The sequence below is a fragment of the Myodes glareolus genome, chromosome 19, assembly GCF_982192425.1.
Source record: "Myodes glareolus chromosome 19, mMyoGla1.1, whole genome shotgun sequence".
Classification (NCBI taxonomy): domain Eukaryota; kingdom Metazoa; phylum Chordata; class Mammalia; order Rodentia; family Cricetidae; genus Myodes; species Myodes glareolus.
Genome location: NC_142044.1, coordinates 51912360 through 51928484, shown reverse-complemented (window position 1 = coordinate 51928484; position 16125 = coordinate 51912360). Strand labels below are relative to the sequence as shown.

Below are 16125 nucleotides of genomic sequence, written 5' to 3'. Positions count from 1 at the left end.
CTCATAAAGAAAACACTTTGCCCCTTTGGAGCCCTGAGCAACACAGCACTTTGCCAACAAAACATGCTCCCACTGTAGAGAAGTGTGTAGGGGCCCAAGCAAGGCTTCTGGTACCACCAGGTAACAGTATAGAGACCACAGAGGCAAAAGTTCTCATTGGTCTTTGCAATGAAATGAGCTCTGATAGGCAGAATCACTACCCCGGCCAAGTCCTCGATGATATACAATATTGCTGAGTTTTACATGACTGCCATAGTAACCACCTCAAGATGCTGCCTTCGTCCTCCTGTTTCCCAGGAGCAAAAGGATGCACAAAGAGCACTCCCCTTATCACAGACCCTTGCTGCCACACCATCCAGAAACGGCAGAAGCCAAGACATAAGGGGAATCAGAAGTCCATGACACCGTGGTGACGTGTCCTACCAAGGTACACTGTCATCTGAGCCATGGATTAGAGAATATGTGTCTCTTAACTAAAAAATTCAACAGAGCCTGGCCCAAGAGATCCAAGCAGTCAGTGCACACACAGTTTAACAAAGCAGCAGTTTAGGGTTATGCTGCAACAGTGCTGAGGCCCGGCAAGAACTGTTTCCAAGAGAAAGAATTTAGGAATTCTGCATATGAAAAGTTGGACACTTTTTTCCCAACATAAACCCACAACAAAATTAGAAAACCTAATCCTAAATTATTTTAGTTTTTTTTTTTTGGTTTTTCAAGGCAGGGTTTCTCTGTAGTTGATATTTTAAAAATGAAATAAAATCCCTTAAGAACCAAGTATAATTATTTCCACCAGCCTTCCAAGCGGCCAGCCATGTGGGAAAGTATGTTGGGAACCCAAGCAGGGATGAAAAGAAGGGCCTACGGAAGTGACAATCAGCCATTTCCCCCAGAGCTGGAAGAAGTGCATGGCCACAGTCTAGCATCCCAGGAGCTAGAACGCAGATCTTAGCAAGAGGAGACTGGCGGTCGGGTGGGGGGAATATACGGATCATATGCTGAGAGCTATAGCGTTCCCTTGCCCGGGCAAAGCCCAGTGCATCAGAAGTAGAGGAGAAGGGATGCTGGATGCCCAAATCCACACACCGTGGGTTATAAGCATATCTGAGGCTGATTCCCATCCACTCAAGAGGCAGAGGAAGCAACAGAAGCTGGCGTAGATGTCCCCAGATGCTGGACCTCAGAACCCACTTAGGCCCTAGTGTCTCTGGCCCCACATGGACCCTGTGTTCCATGCATATGAGAAGGAGCCTCAAAGGACACAGGGGTGGAACCTGAAGAGGGGATAGTGAAGTCAATAGACTGGGGAGTGGGGGTGAGGGTTCTAAGCAAGGGAGTCCAGCTCCCTTCTCAATGCCAACAGATTCAAACCCCTATTCTAAAGCAGTTCTGCTCTGGGCTCAATCCTATAACTCATCAGCATGAAGCCGGCCTAGGCAAAGAAAAGGACAAAAGATACAGCACAAGGCATAGCCTAAAACCCCAATAGCACCGTTCTAACATAGCCTAGGCTCCTGGCTGCCCTGAGTTCCATGCCCTGACCCTCACAAACCATCCCCTCCTCACTCCGGGTCATGTTATTTGCAGGGGCCCCCACCGGGGATTCTCCCACCTTCCCCCCACCAGACTATCTCCATAGGTCACATCCCCAAGCTCACCTGAACCCACAAGGACTATGGTGGTACCCGCTACTAATCCCAGTGATACCCCTGGGAACTCCCCATCCATCCTTCCAAGGTCCTTCACCTCATCCCTACCAAATCCCCAGGCAGGAACAAGAGAGTGTGCCAGATTCCAGACCACTCTGACTTGGACTGGAGCCTCATCACATGCCAGCACCCTTTGGCAGGGACAGGCAAGCCAGGCCTAAGAACATAGTAGGAGACTTACCCCCTTTCCTTCTCCGAATGGAAGCTTGGAATTGAGAAACAGGGCAAAGGAAGTAAGAGGAAGGCCGTATTCCGTGGCACCTAGACCATTTGCACAATGGTTTCCCCACCCCATTCTCCCTACCCCCACCTCCCAACAACCAGGCCTTCATGGGTCTGTCCCCATCTATACCTCCTTCTTAGGCCAGGAGCACAAGCCTACCAATGCTCTAACACTCTAGAAGAGAACAAGCAAAAGCAGGAATACACACTGTGTGTCCATGCACACTCATACACATGCACACGCCCATGTGCCCATGCACACACAAAGATGTGCACAATTAAGCTGTACTTGGAGCAGCCAAATGTTTGTTCAGAATGAAGATACATAACTATAAAAAACGAAGCTCAGAGTCTGCGATTAACTGAAGGGGTCACCTATGAGCACTCTGTACTGAGACTTCGGTTGTATTTTGTTTTTTGCGGTACTGCAGGGGGAACTCAGGGCCTTGAGCATGCTGGGCAAGCACTCGCTACTGACACCTTCATACTCCAGAGCAGGCTGCTAGCAACAAGCAGATATGAACAGCAAAGCACACAGTAAAGACATCTTTTCTAGTCTAAGGCAGCAGCAGGGACCTACCCAGACTTCATCACAAAAGAAAGACCCAGAAATTAAGGGAAGTCTTAATTTCCCCTAAATAAATGAACAGGAACAGTCTGATTACACTAGGGCCCAGACACGGGTCCCCATTAACCCGTGTCCGAGTCACGCTGAGCATGTATGTACAAGGCAGAGTCCCAGACTAGAATGAGAGTGGAGGGATTATCTATGCCTCGATCCTTCCCCACCCCCGACTATTATAAACAACTCTCTCTTTCTGAGACAGGATTCTGCTACACAGGCTAGGTTGACCTTAAACTCACTCTGTAGCCCACACAGGCCTGGAACTCGCAGAAATCCTCCCGCCTCAACCTCCTGAGTGATAGGGATGTGCCACACCACAGAGTTCTCCCACTGACTTCTACCAGCCACCACCAGTTTCGTTTTATTTAATTAATTTATTTAATTTTGGATCAGCCTCTGCTCGCTCCATTAGTTCCCGGGGAACTCACCCCTCTTCTTCCTCCTGCCTTGCCTCGCCTCACCCTCTACACGGCATGAGCCTCCACCTCTGCACCCACATCCCCCTCACCTCACACTGCTTTTTCTTTTCAGTTCAGGCCATTGGTCTGATAAACACGACTCCTAAAGGGATCCATCAGGGAGTGGCAGGACAGACAGGCTTATAACAGTGCTGACTCAGCACGTCTTATTTCCACCTTTTAAAAACACAAACAACGCCAGGTCTGGTAGTGTATGCCTGTAATCCCAGAACTCAGGAGGCACAGGCAATCCAACAGCAGCCTAGGTTACAGAATAACTCTGTCTCAAACAAACAGAAAGAGCAAACACCGGATTGTGGGATGTTCTGTTGGGTACTTGGAGAACTCTATGTTGGTTGGTCTGGTTTCTTCAAATCAGGCATGTCCAGAAGGACCAGATTACCTCCTAAGATAGGTGTCATGGTGTCAGGGCAGCTCACTGGGTCCCTGACTGTTGGGTCTTTCTCTCAACACAGCCCAATTCTGAACCTGGTTCCAGGTTCAATAACTATGATCTTGGGCCCAGAAGTGCAGGCAGAGGCTCCTGCTGAATGGTCCCCACACCTCTTCCAGACCCTACTCAGAAATATGATACCCTGCTCCCTGGTCCACCAAGGTCTATAATAACTGGAATGACCTTCTCCCGAGGCTTCAGGACAGAGGGGAAGACTCGACTCTTCCGCTCCCATTTCTACAGGCAAAAGCCATAGCCAGACGGAGTGCTTCCACTCTCTCGGGGATGCCTCTCGGTTCCTGCAGTGCAGAGTTCAGGATGAATAACACCTCTTTGTGCAAAGCAGGAAGGGCCTCTCTGGCCTGGTTATGGAACAGCTTCTAGCGAGAGACTGCAGGACCATGCATTAATGTCCAGGCAGACCCAACTGTCTGCTCATACTAGGGTACAGACCCATGTCATGGATCTGCTCTCTTAATATCCGCACCCCACTTCTCACCACCTTCTACCTTCCATCATAACTGATGAAAGTCAGAAAGCAAGCCACCACTCACGTCGAAGCCAACGGGCGCCCTCTACTGGCTCGGGTAACATCTTTCTGCTTTTCTATGGTAGTCTAAAGTTTGACTCTGACAGATCGTATTTATTTGTGACATATTTCTCCAGAATGGAGTCTCACATTTCCGTTAACTTTGGGGAAATCCTTAGCCCTTCTATTTTTCTCCTTTGGAATTCCTATCATGTAGATGTTGAGGTCTTCTCACCTGTCCTCACGGCCCCTGACTGGTTCTTGATGCTCTACCTCATCTGCTTCCTAAGCCGATGCTGGGTAGGCTCTGCCTGATCTTCTTACTCACTGCTATGCCTTTTAGGGAGTCCTGGGTCCTGTGTAACCAAGCTGCAGACCCTTCTCATCTGTGGCTGTTTGTTTGCTTGTTTCAATAAGTTAAGGATTCCCAAACATGCTATTATTGTTGTTCCTCTTACCCTGTTAATTTCATTAACTCTGTTGGTTTCCTTGCCTTTATAGTAACTTAAACCTCTCATACTCTCTATGAGAACATAGAACATATCTCTAGTTCTTTTTAAATTTTGTTTTAGATTTTTCTATTTTGAATTATAGTAACTTAAACCTCTCATACTCTTATCTCTAGTTCTTTTTAATTTTTTTTTAGATTTTTCTATTTTGAATGTATGTGTGCATAAATGTGCATGCAACACATTCATGCCTGGTGCCCCCTCCCTGCCCAGAGGTCAGATGGGCTGGATCCACGAGAACTGGAGTACGACAGAAGGCCATGAGCCACCATGTGAGTCCTGGGAACCAAACCAGGGTCCTCTGCAAGAGCCACAAGTGCTCTAAGTGCTGAGCCATCACTGCAGCCCCTCCAGTTCATTTTCTGCTAACCCCAGTGCCTGTGGCTGTCTCTGGCTTTCCCAAGTCCACAGCACACCTTCCAGCCTTGGTGAGAATCTCTATCAGGAGTTGGAAGCACCAGTTTCCCACTCCTCTGGCTCTGATTTCTTGCTTTACTCCTGAAGCAAGAGCATCCCTCCTCCTTAACACTGTCTGTAGTTTGTATTTATTTCATCCAGAGTTTTAGCATGGGAAATCTTGATCATGTCAGCCCATTCTATCTCTTGGTAACTGTTTTCCAAACTTCAGTCAAGGCACCTTCTTAGAATGTGGCAGCTCGGCCTACAGCTGGGACATGGTCGGCAAAGACAGGGGTCGTTCTGGGAGCCAGGATTAAGGTTTCCTTTTATGACTGAAGTCAGAGGAAAGTCTAGGATTGAGACTAGGCTCAAACCACAGAAGCAAAGAGTGCTTCAACCTACCACATGTGTTGGAATACACCTACCATGAAACTATTAACCAATAACCACCCACAATAAGGCTCTCAATAGTCAAAGATATTAGCACATGCCCACAATGACAATAAAAAAATCACATACATCAGCACATGCCGAGGATGAGACTGACAACAGTCCTATGTGTCAAGATGTGATCATGCATATAGGACATACCTATGACGAGGCTGGTAAATGTCACATGTCAGGACATGGCTGTGAATATGAGACATGTCCATGACAAGGTTAACTGGCATATGTGTCAAGATACAGTCACGCATATGAAACATGCCCATGACAAGGCTGGTAACTGCTATACTTGTCAAGATGTGGTGGTCATGTACATGGGACATGTCCATGATGAGTCTGGTTACACTGCAGTCATGTACATGACACTGGAAACTGCCATACATGTGCACATGCATATAGGATGTGTTATGCATATGGAACATGGCCAGGAGAAAGCTGGTAACTGTCATAGGCCAGGATGGGGTCATGTATACCAGGACATGCCCACGATGAGGCTGTTTGTAGTCAACCTGGGACTGTATCCCTCAAAGTCTCACATACTTTGGTCCGCCCCCCACAGTCCACCAGGCCCCATCTCCTCACTGTGTTAGAGGTGCTTACAATGCCTCTGTTTAGTCAGTAGACTCAATTGGCAGATAAGTGAACAGGTACCAACCGAGTAAAAGAAACACAAATAGGACCCAGCTCATGCCAGTCCGATCCAGGAGCAGACTCTAGGTTGCCCTACCACCGCTCTTTGCCAGCTAGGTTGAAATGCAAGAGCAAAGTCTTAGTGTAAAAAGCACAGAGCCAGGGAAAGCACTCACACACATGCATGTGCATGCATGCGGGCATGCTACAGGGCCAGACCTTGTTCCCCAGCCATCTGTCCTGGTTGTCCCTGCCCAACTCCAGCTCCTCTTGCTGCCCCGAGTTCTCATCTCCTCACTTGCTGCCCCGAGTTCTCATCTCCTCACTTGCTGCCGCGTTCCACGTCACACAAGTACCCAGTTTCCCCATATCCCTCCAGTCCATACCCTAACTACTGATCTGTCTCGGCAACCATCTGTCTGTTCTTCCTTCTGTCTCCACCTGGCCTGAGCTCCAGTTTGGCACCACGACCCTCCCGAACTGCCTGTGCCCATTCCACTTTGGCCAGCCCACTGCAGACCATCCACCCATGGTCCACCCGCAAGCTCACCGAGTTCTTCAAGTTCAGCCGTCATGGACTTGGAGCGCAGGGTCAGCGTGGTGCTGGGGGCCCTCTTGGGGGGTGGTGGGGCTGCAAAGAAGAGGGAGGCCTTGGCCCTCCTGTCCAGCAGCAGGCGGCGCGGCGTGGCCAGGTGCAAGTGCCACTTGCGCTCCACCGCCTGGATTTCCTCGTACTCCCTTGAAGACGAGTCACACTGTGCCAAGATCTTGTTCAGGCTGCGGCTAGATGCAAACTTCTTCATGGCGTGAGGCGCTCAGGGAGCAGTGGAGCCAGGGCAGTTGGGCCCCCAGGGCCCTTAAGATTCCCAGGGCCAAGGCCTCAAATGGTGGTAGTAAGAGTACCAGCAGACGTTAGGAGGCTGGCTGGTTCTGATCTGAGCATCCACCCTGCGGGCTCCAAGGCCCCAGTGAGTGGGCACCACCCATGGGGGGCTGGGTGGATCTCCTGCCAGACTACCTCCTGCTGCCTAAAGCACCCCAGGCCCAGGTACCACTGCTCTTTATGAGACCAGTGTGGCCTGGCGAGCCACACACCTGGGCCGGGCCAGCGGTAAAGCCTCTTAGGCCCAGGCTGTGCCGCGTCTTTGGCGTCGGCGCGGGGAGAAGACGCTTTTCCTCTTCCCTCAGGTGCCGCCTCCCCCTTCCCTGCACAATAAGCAGCAGCAGCAGCAGCGTCAACCTCACAGTTGCCATGACAACCCGGCCTCCAGGCAGCTGCTGGCGTTGGGAAGGAGGGCTCTGCCACACCAGGGCTGGGGGATTCACAGAAGAAGAGGACAGGGATCTGAGGTGGGGGAATCAAGGATAAGGGTCAGAGGCCTGGTCAGGAGGGTCAGGCATCATCTGACATCAAGGACCTGCGCAGCAAATGAGGGCATCTCAGCTCAGCTCAGGCAGAAATGGGATGTCAGCAATGGGGGATCAGAGAAGGGGAGAGGAATGTGGGCCTGAAGTTAAAGGGCTAGGGCCAAGTGCCAGGGGCAAGACCTGACGGACAGCAGTCTGAACTCACCTCTGCGCCGAGCACCATCCTCTTCGGGTTTCCTGGTCACAGACACGACTTTCATGACCAGGCGGTTGCCGCCCTGACGGATGAGACCCACTACTTGCTTGTGCCCGACCTTCACGACGTTCACTCCATTCACCTGGGACAGACAAACAGCTAGGAAGTGTATCCGAGTGTCACCCACCTCAGAGCTCAGGAGATAGGAACGCCCTCCCCTCCTGCTGGGCAAGGACAGCTGCGGGGGGGGGGGGGGGGGGCCTCACCTCGATGAGGAAGTCCCCAGTTCGAAGCCCGGCCCTCCAGGCCACACCTTCCACATCTACAGACTCCAGGTACTGGAGTGCAGGGAAGGCGGGTGTGGGTGTAAATTCCTCAATGGGGGTCTCTGCTGCAGGGAGAGGAAGAGAAAGGGCACTCATAGGCATAGCTCGTGACAGCTCCACAAGGCAACCTCGGCCAGCTCGAGGCACCTGACTACTCGGGCACAGAAACCTGGGGTGGGGTGGGGTGGGGTGGGCAGCAGATGGGGATACCCAAACCAGTGTACATCCCTCTGTGAAGTCCCCCATTTGCCCTCATCAAATAGATCTCTACTCTCTTAGACTCCCCACAACTGAATGGGAAGCAACAGAGAGGGACCTGCGGCCTTGTCCTGGGACATTCCAAATCAAGACATACAACCATGAGACAGGGGCGGGGGGCTTAAAAAAGGGGAGAAAGGGGCAGGGCATACTAGACATCACCAGCAATGCAGTACCCTCCTCATGGCTTTGGCTCCCATTACCTTTGGCTCCCCGGAGAACGAAGCCAAAACCCTCATGGTCCCGTTTTTGCAGGATAGCCACCTTGTCATCAATGACATAATCACTGACAGAGGAAAGCAAGGTTGAGTGAGGGGAGCCCGGAGGGAGCCTAGCCGAGAGGCTGACCCTACAGGGTCCCACACGCACGGTCAACTTAGAACAAGAAAGACAGAGGTAGCTAACCACCACTCCTCGCCCACCTCCCACCTCCATACACCCTGACGTCCCCTCTCATAGGATAATACTAGGTCCAGCCAGTGTCCCCGTGTGTCCACACCCCTGCCGATACCTGTGTGACGTGAGGCTGTCATAGGAACCCACAGTGTAGTGACGGAAGAGACGTTTTGTCCGGTCTTCTCGGGTTTCTAGAGGGAGCAGCAAGGGCCAAGAAATGATCATGGCTTCCACCTAGCTGAATCTCCCCAAACTGCACTGATCAGTCTGTGCCCCCATACACTCCGATGCGGAGATGCAATGGGGAGCGGATGAGGAAAAATTCTGGGGCTCAAGGACCAAAAGTCCTAAGGTAGGAAGGCTCAGATAATCATACAGGGAATTCTGGCCTCTGGGAGTTAGGGTCTAAGAAGAAAGCAGACCCCCCCCCAACCCCTTAATTAATGTGCAGCTAGACACAGAAAACCATACAAGGCCAGATTGGTCCAGTTAACAGGTCGTATACTGAGAGGACATGGATGTGAACCTCACAGTAAAGTATAAATGCTGTGCTGCTGCTTGTGTGTCTGTCACCCACTCATGTTGTCCAAGTGAGAGCCATATCTGTTGTCTGGACACGACTCCAGTCACTAGTAACAAACACAGGTATGTACAACCCACAGTGTATCCAAGTGTTGGCTCAGGCATATGTACCTGTCTGGGTTGTGAGCGTATGTGCACCCGTGGGGAAGCACCCCAGCGTGTCCACTAGTCCCCTCACAACAGCAAGGTAGACAAATTCAAGGAATGAGGGAAGGGATGACAAAAAGCTCTGCCCCTACCCTGACTTCACTGTATTCCAATGAGCTATATTAATAGAATAATTAATAACTACAACAGTAACTATGTTAACATCACCATCTCCCATAGGACTGTATTAATAAATTCCGCAGAATATGTTAATATGCCCTTTGATCTCAAAGCTCTTCATAGACACCATGGAGTTGGTCAGCACATACCTCCTGCTGGCCCTCACTTAGCCTTGCAATCTACAACAGATTCAAGGTTCAGAATGGCTCCTCTGGCTCCACCTGCAGTGCCTCAGAAGGCCACGAGATGGCACCACCACTGTTTTCAATTTCATCCTTCAGCACCTCCCTCCTTCAGTCCCCTCTTGCTATAGCACCTCTCAAGACTCAATTTTTCACTTCAACATCCATTCACTAAGACTCTACTACATACCAGGCACTGTTTACTCTAGAACAGAGCAAAGTCCCTGCCTTTGAGGAGTTAATAAGCTACCCCGAGAAATGGAATAAACACGCAATAAATATAACGTGCTAGCTAACGGGAAAAACGCAAGCAGGAAAGGGGTGTGAAAATACAGTTCTAGGGACAGCGAAGGCCTCAGCAGAAAGAAGAGCTGAGCAGAGGTCCAGACAGTCGAGGGAGCAGCCTGCAGGTAGGAGGGTGAGGCAGCCAAGGAAAAGTTCATGCACATGGCATTAATCTGGAGCAGGCAGGAACAGTGTGGAGCTGATGCAGGAGGAGCAGAGGGAGGCACACTGACAGAAAACGAGATCAGAGGGAACCTGTGTGTTTCTCAGTTAGGTTCTCTATCGTCTTGGGTTTTAAAAAGATTTTTGTTTGTTTTTACTTTATGTATTTCCCTGCATGTATATGTGTGTACCACATAGATGCCTGGGGCACTCAGAGGCCAGAAGAGGGAGCCAGATCCTCTGGATATAATGTGGGTAACTGGGTACCAGAGTCTTACAGCACCCTGTTTTGAAAAACTTTTTTTTTTTCTGAGACAAGATCTCACCACATACAGCCTGAGCCTTGAACTCAGGAATATCTGTCTTAGCCTTCTGTGGGCCAGAGTTTCAGGCATGAGCCTCCATACCCAGCAAAAACACAGAGATTTTTTTATGACCTGGTTTCTCAATAATTGTGAGCTCATCCTTAAAGCAAAACATGAGACGTAATTACTCCCGGGGTCCCAAGAGTTCAACACAGCACCTGGCATAGAACAGGTGGAACACAACTGGCCAGGTGAGTGGGTGACTGTGTTGATGCATGGACGAACGGATGGACAACACATAAGATAATGCAAAATGCATATGACTGGATGAGTTGATGAAGGCTTGAGGGAATATATGGATGGGTCAAAAGATGGATGGATGGATGGACGGACGGACGGACGGACGGACAAATGGACGGACGGACAGACGGACGGACGGATGGACGAACGGACGGACGAACGGACGGACGGACGGGAGGGATATGTGGGTGGAGAAAAGGGGGAGCTGAGGGCTGGGTAGTTTGCTGGATAAGTGGGTGGATAAACAGATGAGTCAATGAGCTAAAAGACAAACGGACACAGACAGGAATGGAGCAATGATTGGGTGATCTTCACATCAGACGACACGGCTATCAGGAAAAGTACTGGTCCAGATTTCAGGTCCCTGGCACTATGTGTGAAACTCTCAATACATGAGCTGTTCTACCTGAACCTCTCTTGACACGGCAGGAAGGGCCGGCTTGGAAGCCCGCGGGTTCAAATAGCCTGTTACATTCTAGCCGCGTGAGCTTGCTTCCTTCCTGCATCTGTCCTACTCTAAGTGACAAACACACCCTGCCACCCATCCCCAAGGCTAGTGCAGATGAAGCCTCACCCTCAAACAATCAGGGCCTTAAGTTCCGATCACCAGCATGTCCTTCTTCAAGCTGACCCAGGCACACAGATGCTATGCTAGCTGAACCGTATCTGGGAGCCCTGCGGTGGCCAGGAAGCCCCAGGTCCCACCAGTCTCTCACCAGCTCCTCTGCAGCCTGCATCCTTCTTTGTGACTTTGGCTAACCCTCCCCCATCCCTCTGCTCTGCCCTACCCAGATCCTACCCCTGACCCTAAGAGATAAGCACAGTGGAGCAGCCCTATCCTGGTCAGCTGCTATTGCACAGCCTCCTGTTTTGCACATCTTCATCAACCAAACAAACTATTTATTATATAACACAAATTCATGTTCTGCTTTTATTAATCACACACGGGAAAGCTGGCTGAAAGGAATATGCCCAGCACCAGCTCCCAAGTGGAACATTCTGGAAGGGAAAAGGCAGACAGCATGGGAAAGTATGTTAGGCCTCGAGATCCTTGCGCTCACTGGCCTCAGCATTTCCGGTTATAGAGTTACAGGAGGCTATCTCCTCGGCTCATGCCGACCTAACCTATGCACCTCAGCACCTGTCCTTGGTCCTTGGTCTTTAAAAGTCCCTCACTCCACTCTGGTTCCTGAATTAGAGTTGGGGCGGGGGTGTTAGAAACAGGTTCCTGTTGGTAGGGTGCCCTCTGCTCTCTGGTGCAACTCAGCCTAAATCCCAGACAAGTTCTTCCTAGATCAGCAAGACGGGCGTTGTAGCTGGGGTCAGAGGAAGGCTACAACTGCTCCTACCCCCTCCCTGAAGCAGCCATAGCAAAGCCTGCAAATGTGGCTCCCATCCCCTTAGGTACTTTTGAATCCCACTCCCTCAGGTCATCTGTGACAGCTGCGGCCCTGCTAAGGCATCCTGTGCTGGCTAGAAAACTCCCCTACTCTCCTCGTGATCCTCTCCTTTCTCCGTGACCTTGACACTCCCTACTCTCCCATCTGCCTTGTCCAGATCTTGATCTTCACCCTAAAATATCTGCTCAGTTAGCTCCTACTACAAGATTACTCTTTATCTTGACCCCAAGAACAGGTCACGAGGCTCATGCCCCCCACTCCAGCTGTGCCGTGCCTCACAAAGCTAACTGCTGGCACAGCAAAATAAAAACAATTAAACATCCCTGCCCCTTGCAGTTAATGATGTCCTGGAAACATACTGACCGCTGGCCCCACCTCCCAAGATCGCTAGGATACGTATGCAACTTCATTCATATAAAAAAACACTAAAATCATGTCTGGCACTGCTCAAATACAGACGTTGACAATGGGCACAGTTCTAAAACACTGTGTTGGATCCCTATAAACATGGAGGACCCACCTGCAAACTACCCAGAGAATTCAGCCTAAACAACACCTCTGTTTTGAAGTCCTCTTTGACTTCCTCGGGCTAACATTCTGGATCACCCACTCTCAACGGCCTATGCCCGGAGCGGGGTGGGGGGTGAGGGGGAGTGGACGGGACACTTGCCATAGCCACAAAGAGCCAGCATAAGGTCCAGCTTGGAGAGAAACGGACAAATATCCACCCCTCTTGAAGCCTGACTCCAACTCTCCCTCCTGAGCTACAAACCAAATGTTCCTGGAGCCACGGTTCTCCGAACCGTATCCTCATCCTTACGGGAAGGCACAAGACTAGCTCCGATTCAACAGGTGTGTGCAGCCCCTCTCCTATCCCTCGTCCCTTTCTCTGTCCTGTTGGAACGAGGATCCAAACCTCTGAAATCATTTTCACCTGGATCCCACTCCGTCTGCTCTGCACAGACTGTGACGAAGTGAAGCTACCCCCTTCCATACTCCCAGTCACTAGCACAGAGAAATCCAGCAGCAGGCCAGTAACTGAGCTCCCGTGTAACCGAGGCATCCGTCAAGTGTGACACTGAGTCAAGGCTCCTGGCCACATGGTGGTGGGCTCCCCTGGGAAACTGCCAACTTAAGGTAGAGGCTCTACAACCCAGGGCCCAAACCCTCTATGTACAGAGAAAGGGACATATGTACACCGCCGATCCAGACATACCACTGATAACCATCCCGGACCACCACTTAGGAGGAGTGTCATATTCCCCCTAATATGTCAACTGTCATACTCACTGTCTGGACCGGAAATAATATCATTGATCGTGAGGCCTCCCAGCATACCTGAGGACTCAATTAAGGGGTATACCCTGGACGTGTAACCAGCCCACACGGGTGTTCCAGAGGACCAGCCACTGCTTCACTAACGCCTAAAAGGATCCTTCCTAGAAGTCCAAGTGTTCAGCAGATTGGGCCATAGCTGCTCAGCAGCCCCAGAAGTCGCAGTCCTCACCTTCCCAGTTCTTTAAGAACAGGGGCTATCCTTCATCAGTTAGCTTCCCTGAGACCTTATCAACCTCAGGGGACCCCAAATGACTCCTTGGAGCCCAACTGGCCTCATTTCCTCTTAGCTGGCCCAGGCCTCCTGCTCTGCCCACTTGGACAATCTGTCCACTTTGGAAAAGCGCCTCTTTTCTCGCATTGACCTCCTTACGTATCTACCAGCCGCTCGTGATCGGGAGCTGTAAGAACCTGGGATTTCTGTGAAGGCTGTACCAGGGCCAGAGGGGTGGTCACCATCCCTGGACACTCAAGGGCCCCCACGTGGACAGAAGATACCCATGAGTGCCTCCCTCCTGTTGGCATAGCACAGGTTCTCCACTGTGGTCGGGTTCACACACATTCATGTTCCTGAGGACACGCAGGCTTACCCACAGTGTGTATGTGCAAATCTGTATGTACCATGAATGTAACTGAGTTAACTCCGCGGTCTTAGCGAACATCCATATTTGTTACCAAGAAGACCAAAGGGAGACTAGAAGCGTATGCCCTCTGGGGGCTACCTGGGCAACCCTGGGGTCACTTACCATGCCGAGTGTCATATTGTCGCATCTGCACTTCCTCCACACAGTCAGCTGGGAACCAGCCAGTGCGGCCCTTCACGGTTCCCTCCCAGAAACCGCCCTCCCCAATGCTGAGCACTGGGGAAAGAAGCCAGACAGGTTGTCAGGGCAAAGCAGAGCTGGGGGGCACCCACGTCCCTGCCACCTGAGGCTCAGGTGTGCCCACAGCCCTAACCCTGGCTCCGCTCTCTTCCCAAGCCCACGTCCCCCTAGCCTTGTCCCTGGGAAGATTTTGGGATCCACACGGAAGAGAGAATTGAACAGATGGCCTCAGAAAGGATGGACATGTGGGAGACAGACAGACACAGATGGACACACTTGAGGAGGACAGAGGCAGATGCAGGGGCCACGCTACTGCTCCTGCCCACCGTGACCATGTCCCCCAACCACGGTAACTGACGTCCACCCAAGAGGCACTGCCAAGAGCTCAGGGTCATCGGCAGGCAGGCAGTGGAGTAAGCCACATGATGTACCAGGAGGGCTGATCTTCACAACTACTTCCACCTCAGAGCCACAGTGCCCAAGGTAGGAACCCAATAACGACAGGGGGGCCCCATGATGAGAGGGACTTGTCTCCCCCAAAACAGGCATCATCCATGGGCACTGTACATGGACAACCACAACTGTTACAGATCCCCGGAAGATGGCAAGCCCCCCTCACCTGTATCCCAAGGATTTCCAATGAAGAAGCCCCAGAGTGACACAGGAACCCCACAAGGCGTGGGAGCTCTATAATGGGTTAGGGTCCTTCCAACACAAGGACCCAGTTGGCATTGGCCCCCATCATAACAAGAACCGCCCCACAAGAGCCAAGGCTCTACCATGACAGAGCTAGAGCTTCATGCCAGGAGCCCAGAAGATCAGGACCAGAGGCAGAGACCCCGGCACAGCAGCTTGCTGTCACGACCCAGGGACACCCCAACCACAGAGACCCCAAAATGGCATGAACTAGGCCGTGTGCCCCGGGGCCCGCCCCCCACCCCGCTCGCGCCCCTCACCCCGCCCGCCCGCGCCCCTCACCCTTCACGGCCTCGCCGCGGTGCAGCGGGATCTCGCCCTCGCCCTGCGGGCTGTGCGCCTTCACAGCGATGAACTTGCGGCCGGGGACGGCACTGTAAAGTTTCCGCTTCGGGCCCCGGGGCGGCGGCGCGGGGGGCGCGGGAGACGCCGGGCCGGGGCCGGGCGCGGGGCCGGATCCGCCGGGCCCGCTGGGGCTGTAGACGAACACGTAGGTGACGGACGCGATGCCGGGGGGCAGCGGGCACGCGAAGCCGGCGCCCGGGGCCTCCATGGCGCACGGCCCGGCCCCGCCGCCGGCCTCACCGCAGCCGCCGCCGCAGCGCCCACCGCCCGCCCGCCGCCCGCCCGCCCGCCGGGGGCCCGGCCCGGGGCCGCTCCATGGGCCGCGCCGCCGCGCCCGGCCCGCTCCCGCCAGCGCACGAACCGCGCCCGCTCAGGGCTCGGGGGCCGCGGGGCTGCGCTCCCGGGCGCGCCGGGCTCGCTCCATGCCACGGCCGCTCCGCGCCCCGCCTCCTCCGCCAGCTCCTCCCTCTGCGGGCGGCGGCGGCCGGCTCGCCCCGGGTCCGCGGTGCCCCCAGCAGACCGACCCCAGCGCGGGCGGCTGGAGAGAAACAACGAGAGCCAGAAGGTGGGCGCACGGGGGACGCCGGGCAGAAGTGCCAGGTAGGAGCTGGAGAAGGGCTGGCACCGAGGCTTCGGGCATCAGGGAAGGAAGGACAGGCGGGGCGCAGTGGTCCGGCCTCCTCACACCCTGACCACCAGCATGCACTGGGCGCCCCAATTCTCCTGCCTCTGGGCCTGTCTCCTCTCGCCTTAGACACCTGTCTAATGTCCATGTTCATTCTATGTTGGCCACCTTTCCCATACCACTTCTCTGGGCTTGGGATAGACTCTGAGGTCTTGATTTTCCTATTTGCCCAAAAGCCTGCTTGGGCTCCCTAGTTCCCAGACTGGACAAATTCACCTGCACTGCCAATGACCAGCT

The 16125-nt window shown here is 52.8% G+C and overlaps 1 protein-coding gene across 7 annotated transcripts in view; it reads right to left on the bottom strand.

Moving 5' to 3' along the window:
- The window catches only part of Shank3 (SH3 and multiple ankyrin repeat domains 3), a 59149-nt gene that overhangs the window by 19151 nt on the left and 23873 nt on the right, over positions 1–16125 (bottom strand). For 6 of the 7 annotated variants that reach the window (XM_087899182.1, XM_087899184.1, XM_087899186.1 and 3 more), the window contains exons 11-18: positions 15141–15334; positions 14085–14198; positions 8636–8711; positions 8328–8410; positions 7807–7931; positions 7550–7682; positions 6527–6607; positions 1888–1911 (exon numbers count right to left, since the gene is read on the bottom strand). In XM_087899182.1, the coding sequence (XP_087755308.1) occupies positions 1888–1911; positions 6527–6607; positions 7550–7682; positions 7807–7931; positions 8328–8410; positions 8636–8711; positions 14085–14198; positions 15141–15334 (830 nt within the window). The remainder of the gene's footprint in view (positions 1–1887; positions 1912–6526; positions 6608–7549; positions 7683–7806; positions 7932–8327; positions 8411–8635; positions 8712–14084; positions 14199–15140; positions 15335–16125) is intronic. The other variant, XM_087899183.1, reaches the window with a different exon arrangement.